Genomic DNA, 17997 nt, shown 5'->3' on the forward strand with positions numbered 1-17997 from the left:
GTATATTTTATGAGATTAAAAAGAAGGGAAAGGAGCTAGGGACAGCCATGGGGGTAGGACTCGATTTTAAATAGGATGGCCAGGAATCTTGTCCTTTACTTATTCACTTGTAGGCATTCTTTATGTATTGTATGTATTAATCCTTTGCATGTTATATGTTATACATATTTTCTTCCAGTCTTTAATTTTCTATCAGTTTAGATGACGGTACTTTTGTCTTGCTCTTTCTTTTTTAAAATTATAAAATCTAACTTGTTAATTGGAATATAGTCATATAAAAACTGAAAGTTCCTTCTTTCTAGGCAACCCGTTGTCAAGAGCTCTGGTTTATATTTTCCAATCATTTTCTGTTCTCACTACCACCCCCTGACCCCCGATCACCAATTAAACATAGTTTCTGGCTGTTTCTCCATAAATGCAATTCTGATCTATCACACTGTTTCTCAGGGCTGCTTAATATTCCATTTTAAAGAGGATCCCTATAATTTATCCAAGCAGTCCCCTCTGGCTGGACATGCACGTTGCTTCCAATTCTCCATGACTCTAGACATTGCAGCAATTCTGTGTTCTTTCTGCTGCTCATGAGCTTCTTCGATGTTTTTGTTTGTTGGACTATAGCCACCATACCCTGTATGTTAATGGTGCTGTAATAATTTGGTTTTGTTTTCTCCCCCTCAGCTCCATGGCTACATGGAAAACAAGCCGCTGGGGCTTCAGATCTTCATTGGGACGGCCGACGAGCGGATCCTTAAGCCCCATGCCTTCTACCAGGTACACCGGATCACGGGGAAAACCGTCACCACCACCAGCTACGAGAAGATCGTGGGCAACACCAAAGTCCTGGAGATTCCGCTGGAGCCAAAAAACAACATGAGGGCAACGTAAGGGCTGGGGGCTGAGGGCAGTGGGTCTTCATGGGGAAGTGATGGGACCAAGTGGCAGGGATTTGGGAGGAGGATGGAGTTGATGGAAGCAACCGTAGACGGTGGTTCCCAATTTGTGAAGGACCCACAGAGGTTTCTGTTTTAAAAGTTTCCATTTTAAAAGTTCTAGACCTAGATGTTTTCAATGTGTATTGAGAGGAAGAATACTTATGCATCTTTGGTTTATGTTGCTTGGGATGAGGCTAAATTTTTTTACATTTATACATTTATTTGACTTAAAATTATTAAACAACTATGCAGATAGGTCTAACCTCACAGAGCTGATATGCATATGGCTAAAATGTGGGAAACATTGCACCCGTGTGTTGGAGTTTAAAAAACTTTATTAGAGAATAATCTCAAACATGAAAACTGCAAGAATTGTACAAAGAACTCCTGTGACACTGTTCGCTCAGATTTACCAATTGTTAACATTTTCTGCATTTGCTTTATTACTGTTTTTCTCCCCCTCTCTTTATTTTTTCCTGAACCGGTTGAGAGTTAGTTGCAGACATCATGCCTTTTTACTTTTAAATGCTTAAGCGTGCATTTCCTAAGAACAAGCATGCTCTCTTACATGACCACGGTACATTGATCAAATTCAAGGTGTTTAATGTCCATATTACTACTCTTACTATTACATAGTCCATAATCAATTTTTCCCAGTTGCACGTTTGAGTTTTTCAGGTACTTTTGAGGGTAGAAACGTGAGCCTGCAGAATCTCCCTAGAGAGGTGATTTCCACTGGGGGATTTTGCTAATTACTTTGTGTTTTACCCCCATTTTGGTTTAAATTCCTGGCTGAAAAATTTATCCGTGTATTGCCATCCCCCGCCCCCCTTGTGGGTGACCTTTCCTGCTCCCCAAGATGGTCAGTTGTCAGTGGGGTTCTTGACTTTCCGGCAGCATTGACTGTGCGGGGATCCTGAAGCTTCGGAATGCGGACATTGAGCTGCGGAAAGGCGAGACGGACATCGGGAGGAAGAACACGCGGGTGAGGCTGGTGTTCCGAGTGCACATTCCAGAGTCCAGCGGAAGGGTCGTCTCCTTGCAGACAGCATCTAACCCCATCGAGTGCTGTAAGTTGGGTTCTGGGCAGGGTCGGTTTTTGGCAAGTGCACTGTATGTGACCCTGGGCAGTGTAGCCTGGGCAAGGTACCCAGCAGGAATGTGTGACCCACAGGGGTCAGCGGTGGCCCAAGATGACCAAAGGGGCCAGAGCACATTTCAGGGTTTCTCTCTGCTTCTATTTACTTGTGGAGGGTTTACTGTCAAAAATAATATGGCTGATAAGTAGCCTACGGCTTGGTTTAGAAGATTTGAAATGTATAAGTGTTGTGCTGGTCTCAAAAAGGGTAGATGCAGTTGGAGTGAGTTCACTGTACTTAGTGTCCTCTTTTTCTTTTTTTAGATTTAATTGTTCGGTTGCGCCGGGTCTTAGTTGCGGCAGGCAGGCTCCTTAGTTGTGGCATGCGAACTCCCAGTTGCGGCATGCATGTGGGATCTAGTTCCCTGACCAGGGATCGAACCTGGGCCCCTTGCATTGGGAGCGCAGAGTCCCATCAACTATGCCACCAGGGAAGTCCCTTTTTCCTCTTCTCTTCTTTCAGTAGAATAATAATATATCACGGTGGCTCTCGCTTACTGCACTGTGACTCCACTGGTCACTAGGCTAAGTGCTCAGTGTGTAGTACTCTTTAAATACTCACAGCAGTCCTTGGCAATAGCTGGTGTCATGATGCCCATTTTAGAGAAGAGGAGGGAGAGAGATGAGGGGTAGTGTAACTTGTCTCAGCAGGGCTGGGATTTGAGCAGGAGCTTTGGCATGCAGGAGCCACACGTCCCCATCACCCTCAGCCCATCCCTGGGTGTTTACTGAGAATCTGCTCAGTGTCTGGTGCTGTGCTGGGGGCCTGCAGATGAGCAAGATGTTTTCCCTGTCCTCAGTGAGCTTACAGCCTGGTGTAAGCTAACCCACACAAAGATGCAGAAGATTTTCAGAATCCAGTACAGAGTGGCCAAGATCTGCTGTTTGGAAGGTCTCTGAGCAGAGACTTGGCCCAGCTACATTAGGCTTCAAAAGAAGAAATCACTTGGCGATCATTCTTAGGTACTTTGGGCAAGTTTGTTGTTGGATTTTGTAGTTAGATGTGACAAAGCTTATTGTCTGCTCAGCTTCGGAGAGTTTAGAGGTCATTTTTAAAAGCATAAAGAAAGAAGTCAGCATTGTTCCAGAAACAAAAGCTGTTTTTATTAGTTTTAAAAAGTCTCGTTCTTCTAAGAATATTTTTGTGCTCTTACAGTAATGTTGCATATTCAATTATGTTTCAGGGTTTTTTGTCCCCTTTTTACTGGACATTTTACCGTAATTAGGTGTCACAAAATCAGCTTACTTGCAGAGACGAGGGAGGTCGTGGACATGAGTGGAGTGGGTTGGGTGGGTAGTAGTGGTAGAGACTGGGGACCAGGGTGGCACATTCCCCACCTAAATGGGTTGCTCTTACCCAAATCCAGCCAGTGTTTCCATGTGGGAGTGTCGACTCAGTGTGGCCAAATCTGATTTTTTTTTTTTTTTTTTTTGTGGTACGCGGGCCTCTCACTGTTGTGGCCTCTCCCGTTGCGGAGCACAGGCTCCAGACGCACAGACTCAGCGGCCGTGGCTCACGGGCCCAGCCGCTCTGCGGCATGTGGGATCTTCCCGGACTGGGGCACGAACCCGCGTCCCCTGCATCGGCAGGCGGACTCTCAACCACTGCGCCACCAGGGAAGCCCCTGATTTTTTTTTTAAGATAAACCAATAATCTCCTGGTTTTTAAAAAAGCGACAACAAAGTCAAAATACTCTGTCGGTCAGCTGAGAACTGCACGTGGCTTGGATTCATCAGAGGTAGTCTTAATCAGACACTAATGAGGAAAGGAAAAGTATGAATATTTTATGCAAAAAGCATTGAGGAAGACTGGCCTTCAGCCAGCAGGAGGAGAGGGTGGACCCTCTTTGGTAGAGAAGCCAGAACTTGGTCTTGATTGGTCTTTGGAAAAGGATGAAGGAGGCCTGGGATCTCTTCCAGGCTGGTGAGTCAGGATGAGGACCAGGCTGAATGTGGTGGTGAGTCTGTGCTCTGAAGTTAGAGGGGAAGGCCCCCACAGCAGACAACAAAGGAAAACGAGTGTTTGAAAAACATCATCACAGAAACAGAGGAGGAATTCCCCTCCTCTGCCCAGCAGACCCCACCCCTGTCCCTCAAGTGCTTAGTCGTGGTGACTGCCCCACCCTGGTCTTGGTTTTGAACATCTCAAGACATTTGGGGAAGGAAACTCAGGCTCTTCCTCAGTGATTTGGGGGATTTTGAGAAGATAAGGTCTTGCCTTTCTGGCAAATGACTCAGTCTCCAGGATGGGGCTGTGGTTTGTAGCAAGGTGGGGATGAGAAGGCCTCAGGAGGGACCATTTATAGGAGCTCCTGTTCCTCACCATCTTTGGGTCCTTCAAGTCATTCTGTCTCCTGTCAATCTGAGACTTTAAGGATCATCACTGGCTGCATGCACCTCCAGCAAGATCCTCAGGGTGTCAAAAGTTGTTTGAACTTTGAACATAGCAGTTTTTTTTGTTTTGTTTTCCTATTCTTATAAAAAAGTGTTTGGGGCTTCCCTGGTGGCGCAGTGGTTGAGGGTCCGCCTGCCGATGCAGGGGACGCGGGTTCGTGCCCCGGTCTGGGAGGATCCCACATGTCGCGGAGCGGCTGGGCCCGTGGGCCGTGGCCGCTGAGCCTGTGCGTCCGGAGCCTGTGCTTCGCAACAGGAGGGGCCACAGCAGTGAGAGGCCCGCGTACCCCTCCAAAAAAAAAAAAAGGTGTTTGGCTGATTCAACTACTGTGCTTTGACAGATAAGGAAACTGAGACTTTCTTGGTAAGGTGATTTCTTGTTAAAGTGATTTACTCATTTTTACTCGGTAGGTAGCGGAGGCAGAGTCTCCAACTTTCTAGTTCTGTGAAATAGCTTCCTTTGGTTTCTACAACACCAGCCTTTCTGGCAATACCAAGTGGAGCTACCGATGGGCCGCTTTCCCTCTCACAGAGGGAAGGCAGAGCCTTCTGTCATTTTTTTTTTTTTTTTTTTTTTTTTTTTTTGCAGTATGCGGGCCTCTCACTGTTGTGGCCTCCCCCGTTGCGGAGCACAGGCTCCGGACGCGCAGGCTCCGGACGCGCAGGCTCAGCGGCCATGGCTCACGGGCCCAGCCGCTCCGCGGCATATGGGATCCTCCCAGACCGGGGCACGAACCCGTATCCCCTGCATCGGCAGGCGGACTCCCAACCACTTGCGCCACCAGGGAGGCCCCTTCTGTCATTTTTATCTCCTCCTTTGTTCTGTTTTCCTGGATCAGTGCCTGGCAGTTCCATAAATATTTATGGACTAATTGAATTACTGTTTGTTTGATCCTTAAGGAGATATTCAATATTTGTTGACAAATTAGTCTGTGACATGTATCAACACAGTATGTGTACAATAAATATTTGTTGACTCACTGACTTCATGTACACCCCTTGGGGAAGATAGGTTGGTAAGAAAAACACTCAGTGGGCTGGTGCTTATTTGCAAGGCTAACTTATTTACTTTGGAGATGTCTTTTACGTGACGTCTCAGGGATCAAGGTTTGAGTTCTCAGAATCTAGTAGAAAAGTCTTGAACAAGCTACTGGAGGCCACTCTTTGGAAAGTGGAGTTACTTGCTAGAAAGGCAGATTTCTTCTATTTATTTATAGGCCAGTGTGCCCAAGGTCAAATCTCACCTGTGCACAGAGGGACGCCCCATGTTTCTAGTTTTCTATTTCCAGTGGATCTTCAGTGTTGCCACGGAGGTCCTTTGAGTTCCCTCCCCTATTCTCAGCAGAGACTCTTTTGAACCTTCTCTGGTCTCCCAAGCTCTGGAGGCTGCCCCACCCTCCTCCCACTTGGAGGAAAACGTGGAAGAGGTCAGAAGGCAACACCCTTGTCTTGCCCAACAGAGACCCTGCACACGGTCACAGCTGTGGGCAGCCTTTCCTCGTCTGGGACCCTTGGAATGGGACAGTTCTCCTTACCCCCTGGGCTTCTGAGAGCTCTCAGCTTCAACTCCAAGTTCCCTTGTGGTGGTGGAACCCTTGCTTCCCTCTTGTGCGAGTTTCCAGGGCTGGTGAAGCCAATTACCACCACCTGGGAGCCTTCCAGCCATAGAAATTGATTCTCCCACAGATCCGAAAGCCAGAAGCCCGAAATCAAGGTGTCATCAGGACTGGTTCCTTCTTGGAGGCTCTGAGGGAGAGTCTGTTCCAGGCCCCTCTCCTATGGTGGTGGCCGGTGATCACCAGCATTCCTTGGCTTGTAGACACATCACTCCAATCTCTACCTCCATCTTCACGTGGCCTTCTCTGTGTGCACTTTTTTGTCTCTTCTAAGGACACTCTCATGGGGTTTAGGACCCCACAATCCAGGATGACTTCATCTTCATCCTTATTCACATCACTGAAGACCCTGTTTCCAAATGAGGTCACATTCTGAGGTTCTGGGTGGGCAGGAAGTCTTGATGGGGGCTCAGTTCAACCCACGACACCTCCTCAGCTGCATTTCTCGGCTTCACTCTTCTCTCTGCTCCGCAATTCCCAAATCCACGGGCATCTTCCTCTGGCTCCTAGGCTTCTGCCTGTGCTTTCACCTCCATCCAGAACAATCTTAGCTGCATGTTGGAATCACCTGGGGACTTCTAAGAAAAAATATGATGCCTGAATACCTCCCCAGAAACTCTGATTCAGTTGGTCTGCATTGAGGCCTAAACCCAGAGACTTCAGAGGTGCCTAGTGCTTCTGACATGCGGCAGAGTTAGAGACCTATTGCTGGGAGGTGGGGTGCCCGCATCCTTCAGTTGCTTAGTTAACCCCTCCTTATCCAAGGCCCCAGTTTAGATGGCCCCTCGAGGAGGAAGCTTGCCCTCACCCCACAGGGTATAGGGTCCCCTCTCTGTGCACTGACACCCAATTTACTTATCAATCTCTCTTAGGTAAGGTTAGGGACCAGTGGGTGTTAGCCAGGGCCTGGCACATAGCAACTGTCTCTAGAATGTTTGTTGAAAAAAATGAAAGTGTGAAAACAGTGTCCCCAGGCTGCCCAGCAGGAGAGACAGGCAGCCACGAGACAGAGTGGATGTGTCCCCAGGGGCAGATGCCTTCTCCCGTGAGAACTTTCCTTGGGTTTTCTCCTTGCCCTGCAAAGGGGCCTCTCTTCATCACATTTCAGGAAACACCTAGAGCAATTTCCCACCGAGCCCTGCCCACTCAGAGCACAGAGTGTAAATTCACTTTGCTCGTTTTGCAGGAACTGGGGGCATGGGTATGAAGTGTGGACTAGAAAATGGCTTTTCTTACATGGTGTTTTCAGTCTCTCCCTTTTCGTGACATAAATGTGTTTTACCACAGTATAATTAAGATACACTAGATTTCACAGACCGTAAATCTTCTGTTCAGTGGTTTTGACAATTGTATACACCAGTGTGACCACCACTCAAAACAAGATACAGGGCGTTTCCCTTCGTTCTTGAAAGTTTCCTCCTACCCCTCAGCCAGTGCCCACTCCCCAGCCCCATACACAGGCAACCACTGTTCTGATTTCTATAGCCATAGATGAGCTTTCCCCATTTTAGAACTTCATGTAATGGAATAGTACAGTATGGACTCTTTCGTGTCTGGTTTGTTTTACTTAGCATGATATTTTTGAGATCCATCACTGTGATTGGGTGATTTTGGTGGTTCATTCTTTTTTTTTTGTTGCTGAACAGTATTCAATTGTATGAATATAACTATTGTTTATTTACCACTGATAGACATTTGGGTTGTTTCTGGGGTTTGGGGATCATGAATAAGGCTGCTATGAACATTTCCCTTCAAGGCCTTTGTGGACAGATGCTTTCATTTCTTTTGGGTAAATACCCGGCAATGGAATTGCTGGGTCACGGGGAAAAAAACATATGTTCCAATTTATGTATTTTCCAAATTGTTTTACACTCTGTATGTACAAGAGTGTCTGAGAATTCCACTTGCTCACTAATATTTGGCTTTGTCAGTCTTTCTAATTGTAGCCATTACAGCGAGTAAAATGGTATCTCATTGTGCATAACCCATAATCTGCATTTCCCTAAAGACTAATGATGCTGAGCCCTAATCTTTGTGCTTATTGGCTATCCTGTGTCTTCTTTGGTGAAGTGTTTGTTCAGAGCTTTTGCCCATTTTTTATTGGGTTACTCATATTTTTACTGTTAATCTACAGTAGTTCTTTTGCATTGGGTATGAACCTGTTGTCGGATTTATGTATTATGAATATTTTCCCCCCGTCTGTGGCTTGCCTATTTATTTTCTCAACTGTGTCTTATTAAGAACATCAATATTTTATTTTGATGAAGTCTCATTTATTATTTTCTTTTCTTTTGGGATGATTACTCGTTATATTCTCCCAAGAAATCTCCATCTATCTGAAGATAGCAGACGTCTTCTCTTCTGTTTTCTTCTAGAAGCTTTTTGATTCTGGCTTTTAGGTTTAGGGATACAAACCATATCAGGTTAATTTTTGCGTATGGTGTGAGATAGGGTCCGGTTCCATTGTTTTCCATATGGAAATTCAGTTGTTTCCTATGCCTTTTTCTGAAAGTGAGAGCTTAGACAGCCGAAGACTGTTCCCTGCCTCACCACCTCCCCTTTACTCCTCCACTACACTCTCCTAAGTCTGACGTGGAAGGTGGGGGACCACACAGCAGTGCTTTATGGAAATCCTTAGAATCAGATCAGACAGGCAAATTGATTTTGCTTTGCTTCATAAATCAGAGATGCTCTCTTGTCCATCTGCTCCTTCCAGAAGCCAGAACGACCCACATAATTCTTATAGGCCCCTTAACATTATTCTTTTAATTAAAAATATATTTGGAGTGCATTATATAGTACTAGGAGCCGGGGATCCAGCAGTGAACAAACCAAAGTCGTGGCCATCATGGAGGTCACATTCTGGTGGGGAAAACCCACAGTCAACAAGCAGGCAGAGACATCATTTCACACAGAGCTAACTGTCATGATGAAAATAACAAAGATCATGTGTTAGTGACTTGGGGGTGGGGGAGCAGCAACCTTAGTCATTCTGATCAGGGAAGACCTCTCTGAAGAGGTGGCTTGTTAACCTGGACCTGAGTGACGGGGGAGTATGGCCCAGCTGGAGGGTAGAGCAGGTGCAAAGCCCTAAGGCAGGGATAAGCTTGGCATCGTCAGGGAACAGAAAGGCAGCCAGGGAGGCAGTGTGGAGTGACAGGGGTAGGGAGAGGTGTAGGAGGTGAGGTCTGAGAGGAAGCAGGGGACTTTGGATTTTATTCTAAGTGAAACAGGAAGCCTTGAATTCTACATAAGGGACTGGCATGATGTGATTTATATTTTAAAACTTGTTTAGCACAGTGCCTGGCACATAGTAGATGCTAATAAATACTTGAAGACCAAATGAAGGAAGGAAGGACATGAGGGGGACATGAGGGGGGAAGAGGTAAAGGACAAGGAACTATTATCAGTCACCTGCTGTATGTCGAGCACTTTCTCTGTTGCTGCTAAATCATTGTGAGGACACCAGGAACTCAGCATCTGTTCCAATTTTATAGATGGGAAAACTGAAGCACAGAGAGGTTAAACTAATTGCCTGTGATCACACAGCTAGTAAGGGGCCAGGCCAACTGTGACGACCATGTCGTGCTGGATCCCAGGACACCAAGGTTGAGCTACATCACGAGTGACAGACTAATTTGGGCCCAAACTCCAAAGGGTGACGTCATCTCATATAAACTGGAGACCAGATCAGCGACCCTTAGGGAACTGTGGGCACCCTCCCACCACTCTGCAATGGATTGTCTCCCTCGAGACCCTGTAGCAGTAAATCTTGGGTGAAATTTGGGCAGAGGGCAGGAAGGCCAGGCCTTTGTCCGCCCCGGCTCTCTAAGGTGGCTTTTAAGCAATGACTAAGGGACCACATTCAGAAACATCAGAAAACCAACATGATGGGAAGAAGCAGGGTTAGGGTGATGGTTAGGACTGTGGTTCTGGGTTCACATCCTGCCTCTGCCACTTACTAGCTATTTAGTCCCGGGCAAGTTACTTAGCACTCTGTGCCTCAGTTTTCTCATCTGTAAAATGGGGATGGTAGTACCTATCTCAGTACAGTAGAATAACCCCAATGCCTCTCTTCTGGTATGTCTCATACTTTCCCACTTGCAGCCCTCCCTGTAGCTCTGCAAAGCAGATGTTACATACCTCTGGTTGCCACTCTGTCACTGCCGAGAGCCCACAGCCCAGGCAGCAGTAGGTGTGGGAGTTTAACAAACACTAATTGTTTCAGGCAAGCTGGCAGCAAGCCGCACGCCCTGCTGCTAAGAGGAGCTTGGATGATTATCTGTCTGGTGCTGTGGGTTGGCTGGGTGGCGATTACAGGAAAGCTGAGTTTTTGGGGAGCCCAGGATTGGGGTGGCTTCTCCACTGATTGATATGGTTACCTGACCCTGCGATTATGGCCTTTTACTGAGCTAGTTTGGCGGGGCTGGGGACGCAAAACTCCCATTTATTGAAGAGCTGCCAAGTGCCACCTGCCCCCAACTGTCACGTCTATTAACTTGTTTCTACCCTCATCGTAGCCTGGGAAGACTCAAAGACTCTGAGCTTATATCTAGCGGGCTGAGGTTCAGAAGGGCTGACTGATTTGAGAGTCACGTGGCTGGCAAGGGAAGGGGCAAGAGCTGGGGGTTAAAAACCCATGTCCTTTTCTCTGTCTGGGCTGCCTGGGTCCCCCAGTGACCAGGGAGCTCATTAGTCAAATGGAGATTCATGGAGCCCCCTGGAAGGGTCTTGGTTACTGGAGATATGTGGGAATGTTCTGCGGGGGCTCCTTGGTAATGTATTGGAATGGAGAAGAATAAGAGCCCCTCCTATGGACCCAGCACCGTGGGGATTGGACGAGAGGTACCAGTCTTTCAGGGCCGCTGTTTGTGCTCCTTTTTCCGTATGAGGAAGCTGAGATCCCCTGAGGTCAGAACTGGCAGGTGGTCTCATGCACTGCGGACCCCCTGCATTTGCAGACACCGTGCCCCAGTCCCGTGCCGTGAATGCTGACGGGTCCCTCCCAGAGGTGAACCCCACACTCGGGGAGAATTGGATTCCTCTGTCCCAGCCTCCCGCTTCCCAGGGAAGACCCATCAGTGGCCATGGCGGGGTCTGAGGGAGCCTGAGGGGCCAGTCTGCCGGTCCTGCTCCCGGCCCCTCCCAGGCGAGGCCTGAGTTAGCACCATGTTCTGGACCAGGCCCGGCTCAGCCGGGCCAGGCTCACAGCCAAGGACAGGCCCTGATGTACAGACAGGAAGCGTTTACAGCAGCTGGGATTGGGGGTGGTCAGTGCTTGGGCCAGAGTGAGACTGAAGGGGGCTCTCCTCCTGGTCCGGGCTGGCTGGCGGCTTTCCCGGTGGGTCCTTCTCCATTTTCCTAAAAAGGGGTCCCTCTGGGTAGGGGAATCCCACAGTCTGGGTTCAAGTTCTGCCTGTCTGCCTTACGTAGCTGTGAGCTCTCAGGCATGTGACTTCTCCTTTGGGAGACTCAGCGCCCTCACCTCCAAAATGGGAATCATTCCTGCTTGTGGTCTCATGAAGTTTAGCAATAAAAAAATAAACACAACGGTCATTCATTGAGCCCTGATGAGGTGCCACTCACTTCCTGTGCATTAGCTCATTTAATCCGCAAACCGCTCTCTGAGGTTGGCCCTATGATGAGTCCCATTTTATAGATGAGAAAACAGAGGCACAGAGAGATTAAATGACTTGCCCAAGGTCCCAAAGCTTGGATGTCACCGAGCTGGGCTTCGAACTCAGGCTCTCACGTGGCAGCATCCTTACTTTGACCCATGACCGTAAGTTGCTTCTTCATGTGTGTGCTTTATAATATAAACAAAAACATATATAAAAAGTGCTGGAATCCGAGGCACTCTCTATGGCAGCTGTAATTATTCGCTGTTATTAGCAGAACCCACCCATTCTGCACAACCAAATTTCCCTGACCAGCTTCTCCCCACTCTCTCCTGAGGTTCTTGGGTAGATCATCATTCTTGGCCAGGCAGCCTTGTGACAGGGCAAATTGCAGACAGTCCCCTGTCCAGGCTGACCTGGAGGACCCCTGCCCGGTGTGAATTTCCCTCTCTGAGCCTTTACCCCCGGCTCCGCTCCCAATCAGCCACTGTTGCTAGTGAAAGTAAACACCCAAACTGGCTAAACCGACAGCGCCCTGTTGATTCAGAGCTCATAAAACGTAGGAGCCCCAAGCCACTTCATGACGTGCCAGAATCCAGGGGCAGGAGGGAAGCCTGAGGTAGTCTCCTGGCTTCACGGGCCACCTTGATGCTTAAGCCAGAGCTGAGGGTCTAGCCTCCACCCACAGGTGAGACCTGGGCCGTGGGCTTGGCTTTAAGCTGGCGGCCCCCTGTTTGGTTAGAACACTGCAGGGTTTGGGGTTTGGAGGGTCTGGAATCTCCAGTGGTTGAAGAGCCGAATGGGACTCGGTGGGGACGGCTGCGGGTGGTGGTTCAGGCCTGGGGGGCCCAGTGGGCTTGCGGAGAGCCCTCCCATAGGTCCTGGACCGCGTCACCCCAATTAGTAGCCCTAGGTGTTGGAGGCTGCATCAGAGAGAGGGAAGGAAGTGGACCCCAGGAGGGTAGTTTTGGTTGCTGTTTGCCTGTCTTCAGTTCCTCTTTCAGAGGCTAATTGAATTCATTTGCTTTGCCTCTGGGCTCTCTGAGGATGCGGGGTCCTCCCCTGGAGGAGGTCTCCTTGTCCTCAGGTGGCCTCTTAAGTGTGAGACCTGGCTGTCAAACAGAATGTGTGTAACAAGTCGCCTGGAAAGATTGTTTAAATGCAAATGTCCAGGCTCCTCTAGGAGATTCTGGTGGGGGGGGGGGTGTTGGGGGTGTGGCCTGGGGAGCTGCATTTTTATTAAGCACCTCCCCCAACCAGGTGATTCGGCTGCAGGTGACCTGGGAAGCTCCCTTTGAAAAATGCTGGGATTCAGGGCCAAGAAACCTGGGTTTTGGGTCGGGATCCACCAAGAACAGCAGTGAAGAGAGCAGTACTGTGTGTAAACACGTGGACACGGTCCGTACTTATTTGGTGAAATAGCTAAGACAAGACAACAGTTGTTCCTGGCGCTGAGCACAGGGCAGCTGCTCAAGGAGCTACAGCTCTTCGTGTTGTTCACCATACTGGCCGGTACTTATTGAGCCAAGTACACTTTCTGTGAATTCTCCCATTTAACCCTCACAACAGCCTGTGAGATGGGTCTGCTAACAGCCCCATTTTGCAGATGGGAAAAGTGAGGTTTAGAGCTGGGAAGCCCTGTGCAAGGATCACCTGGTGGGGACTTGAGCTGGAATTGAGGACCCTCCAACACGACAGCCTCACCCAGGCAGGAGCTGCCTCTCCATGAAGCCGAGTTCTGAGCATCTGTCTTTCTGTCCGTAAAATGGTGGAATTAGGGCCAGGGGGGTCATTATTGTTTCAACTCCCCAGCTGATTCTCATGTGTAGCCAGCACTAAGCAGTTCTTCTCAGACTTGATAGTTCATAAGAATCACGTGGATTCCTTGTTAAGCTGCAGATGTGGGTTCAGTAGGTCTGGGGTGGGGCACGAGGTTCTGCACCTCTAATAATACCGCCCCCCCTTCCCTTGATGCTGATGTGCTCGGGCCACACTTCGAGTTGCAAGACTGGAGTCCAGATAAAAGCTTACGGGAAGCCGGACTGGACTCTAAATTTTCATTAGAAAAGATAGTTTTCCTGATTCAGTAAGGGGAAGGAGCAGGAAATGCGGACTTGGCAAAGGGAGAATCAGTTAGTTGCTTGAAACTGTGAGGCTGTGGAGGGAGAAGCAATGAGTTTGCTTCAGGAAATAGCCGAGTTGTGTTCACAGCAATGCACAGTGATTCACGGAGCAGCCGTCCAGCCCAGCCTCCCGCCCACTGCTGAGAGCTCATGGCCACGTCCAGTCCCCGGCCTCGCTGGCTTGGGAGCCCTTGGCCGGCTTGCCCAGGAGCCATGACTCAGGCTTTCCACCTGCAAAATGGGAAGGGTGGCTCTTGCCGCCTCCCCACCCATCCCTGGGACCAAAAGCCCCCACTGGCCCCCCAGACGCATCAAAGGCAGATCTTAAAAGCCGGGACCTGCTCTTCTAGGCGCTGTGGCTGCTGCTTTCACTGCTAGTAAATCCCCATTGGTGGTAGCTCAATTAGGAAGTCATACAAAACTCCTCTGTTGAAAGAAAGGCTTAATAACCTGGCCCATGTGGGAGAAATTAGCAGCTTCTGCAGAGAGGCCTTTTTAATACGTACTCTGAGCTGGCAGCCCCTTAGAACCGCACTGGCTGGTGGGGCCCTGGGAACAGAGAGCCTGGGCGGAGCCTGGGATGGGAAGATACCGGCAGGGCCATCACTGAGAGTCATCCAGCTGCATTTTCAATGTCAAGTGTCTGGGAGCGTCTGGTCCAGCGTCTGGTCCAGCAGACTCCTTAAATGTCACCAAATGTGTGGCTGCTCCTGAAGGGACTGATTTCAACGTGGCTCCGGGGCCGAAGGGAGGGGGGTGCTGGACCTGGAGGCCCAGGCCAGCCAGGAGGACAGGGTTGGGTTTGAGCCTCGGGCCTCACGTGGCTGCGTCCCCGGCTCCCGGATGGGGAGGTCCGCAGGCCCCTGGCACGGAAAGGGCTGGCCCTCTGCCCAGTTCTTGGGCTCTGGGAGGAAGGCCAGGAGCTCAGGCTGACTCACCCAGGGAGGGCCGTCCTCTTCGGCCCACACTGCCAAGGCGAGGCCGAGGAGATGATCCCTCATGCTGGATGGGACCCATTTCTCACCCTGCCCAGGAAAGGCATCTGGAGAGGGTCTTCATTCTTTCCTGCAGCCCACCTTCAGAAGAACTGGTTGGCTGGAGGGGCTAGGAGATGGGGCTCTGGAGCTGGACAAACCAGTTCTGGAGGGGTCAAATCTAAGCGTCACCCCATCTGACTTCTCCTAGGCTTTAGTTTGCTCCCCAAAGGTGAATAATTTTAGTGCTTCTTTCCTTAGAAGGTTACTGTGAACATTCAAGTATGTCATTGTGGTTAAACACTCAAGCTGTGCCATTCCTCATGGTAGATACAGATGAAGATGTAGGTGCAGCTATGTAGAGATATCGATATATATATGTGTGTCAAGATATATTGAGACACATCTGTATCCATACGTATCTCCATCCATCCATCCATCAACCCTCCCTCCCTCCCTCTCTCTCTCTCTCTCTCTCTCTTTCCTTCCTGCCTTTCTTCCATCTGTCAATACTTGCATCCATCCATCTCAGGCATCCCCTGCTAAGTCCTAGGAACTGTCCCCAGCCCTGGGCTCACAGCATGCACAAAGCAATGCTCCTCCCTCCTGGGCTCACGTTCTCGTGGGGAAGAGACAAAAGACAAATGAACCAGTAAAGCTACATGTAGTGCGTCTGAAAGTGGAAAGTTCTTTGGAAATGATTAAGCAGGATAAAGGGGAAAGAGGGAGAGACACAGCCAGACAGATGGAGAGAGGGTGGGTGCTGCTGTTTTAACTCTGAGGGGGAGAGTGGAAGGGTTGGGGTAAGGAAGCTGCTCTGAGGAGGTGACATCTGAGGAGAAACCTGCAAGAAGTGAGGAAGGCAGCCATGTGGGTAATCAGGGAAGAACCTTCCAGAGAGAAGGACTTGAAAGGGCAGACATTGACAGATAGGAGCATGCTATGTAGGTTTGAGAGATGGTGAGAACATTCTAGAAGTGTGACTGGAGCAGAGTGAGCAAGGGGGAGTTCTAGGAAGTATGGTCAGAGAAGTGATGGGGGCAAATCATGTTCAGGATGGCAAACGAATTCCAAGGCCAAGGCATCTGAACCTTTAGGAATCAGGTCCTAAAGTTTACATCCGTGAGCCCTTCGCGTGTTGCTGACATCAAGTGCAGGAGAAGAGAGGACATTCTAGCAAAGGAAATCTCTTACAAAAAAGTCGATTTGCCCATCCTTTTATAAAAAAAAAAAAAAAAATCAAATTCTTACTCTCCTTTCCTCCCTAAAAGGAGAACAGGCATCTGTCTCTTGATTCATGAAAATGAAACGTGTTGTTAGGAGAAAATTAGCCCAAATTACTTGGAGCATTTTGACGAGAACATAATATTTGCATAGTCACTGGTTGCCAGGGGTGAGGCTTCCATGTTTGCAATGACAACAAGTGACAAAGGTGGGCAGAGTGCATTGTGTCCCGTTCCGGTGAAATCACTGGACGATTCTGCATGGGCGTCTCCTGTCATCACAGTGTCTTCTTTTTCTCTCGCCCGCAGCCCAGCGATCCGCCCATGAGCTGCCCATGGTGGAAAGACAAGACATCGACAGCTGCCTGGTCTACGGGGGCCAGCAGATGATTCTCACGGGACAGAACTTCACGGCCGAGTCCAAAGTCGTGTTTACCGAGAAGACCACAGGTCAGGGGGCCTTCTGAGGGCCATACAAAAGTGACCATCTTTTTCTTTCCAGTGACATTGATTTGGGGGATGGATCCCATTGTGTAGAGTTTCCTATCCTGCTCTCCTTCCCATGAGAAATTTCCCTTGTCTCCAGGGATCTTGATATCCATACGGTTCACCATCGCATGAGTGTGTTATAATGTATTTCAACTCATCCTGGCTTGTTTTGTTGGATGATAAAGTTTTGCCCACCCCGAACTTTTTTCTTTTCTTTTTTTTTTTTTTTTTTTTTGCGGTGCACGGGCCTCGCCCTGTTGTGGCCTCTCCCGTTGTGGAGCACAGGCTCCGGACGCGCAGGCTCAGCGGCCATGGCTCACGGGCCCAGCGGCTCCGCGGCATGTGGGATCTTCCCGGACCGGGGCACGAACCCGCGTCCCCTGCATCAGCAGGCAGACTCTCAACCACTGCGCCACCAGGGAAGCCCCCCACCCCTAACTTTTAAAAAAAAAATTATATTTTCACATCAGGAGACACATTCTTTTAAGTTTTTTTTTACTGTTATCAAGAAGGGAGGGCTAGCAACACAATGATTAATTGTGCATGCTCTGGCCCTGGATATCGTGGGTTCAAATCCTGCCTTTGCTACTTGCTTGCTCTGTGATCTTAGGCAAATTACCTGACCTTTCTGTGCCTCCATTTCTTTATGTATAGAATGATAATAGCAAGAGTTATTACCCCATAGGGTTGTCGCGAGGGTTAAATGAGTTAATACACGTCAGGTAATTATAGTGGCACCAGGTATATTGTAAGTCAACAAATATTGGCTGCTTATATTTTTGTTATAAATAGTACTGCAGTTAATCTTGTTATACTTGTAGGATTAATTAATCTTCTTATATGAGTCTCCATGTGTATCTTTTTTGTTTATTTAGGGTTTATTCCAGAGTGCAATTTTGGATAGTCATTTTGAGAGCTTTAAATACATATTGCTTCTAGAATTCAAATTACCTTCCAGAAATATACAAACTGGGAACTTCCACCAATACTGTGTCAGTGATGGTTTCACCCCATCCCAGAAGTGCCATGTTTTTTAATTTAAAAAAATATTTGCTGAATTGGTACTTCTTTGACTTGGCACTCCTTTGCTATGAGAGGTTTAATGTTTCTGTTTATTGGACCTGTGTATTCTTTCTTATATGGACTGTCTGTTAATGTGATTACCAATGAGGACATGGTAGAAAGACAGTGATCAAAAGCAGAAAAAATATCAGATTATGTAATTTATTTGATAGTTATGGATGCTAGGCCAAGCTTTTTTTTTTTTTTTTTCTTCCTATGACATGATTTCCAGTTAATTCAAAGTGGTGTTCATCTGTTTTGTTTACTGCCCTGAGGATGATCCACAGACTATCACAGGCAGGTTGTCCACTTGTGGGGATTTTGCACTGCATGAGGGTACCTCCTCTGGGGGCTGCCATTCAAACTGGATACGTCCTGGAGCTGTGTGTTACTAAACTTCTGATGGGAGGAAGCGGAGTGTCTTAGAG

General features: G+C 48.4%; 1 protein-coding gene across 6 annotated transcripts in view; it reads left to right on the forward strand.

Moving 5' to 3' along the window:
* NFATC2 (nuclear factor of activated T cells 2) overlaps positions 1-17997 on the forward strand; it is a 161320-nt gene that overhangs the window by 78886 nt on the left and 64437 nt on the right. For all 6 annotated transcript variants that reach the window (XM_060120465.1, XM_060120464.1, XM_060120462.1 and 3 more), the window contains 3 exons: positions 679-881; positions 1830-2002; positions 16328-16468. In XM_060120465.1, the coding sequence (XP_059976448.1) occupies positions 679-881; positions 1830-2002; positions 16328-16468 (517 nt within the window). The remainder of the gene's footprint in view (positions 1-678; positions 882-1829; positions 2003-16327; positions 16469-17997) is intronic.

Source organism: Mesoplodon densirostris, chromosome 16 (genome assembly GCF_025265405.1).
Source record: "Mesoplodon densirostris isolate mMesDen1 chromosome 16, mMesDen1 primary haplotype, whole genome shotgun sequence".
Taxonomy (NCBI): domain Eukaryota; kingdom Metazoa; phylum Chordata; class Mammalia; order Artiodactyla; family Ziphiidae; genus Mesoplodon; species Mesoplodon densirostris.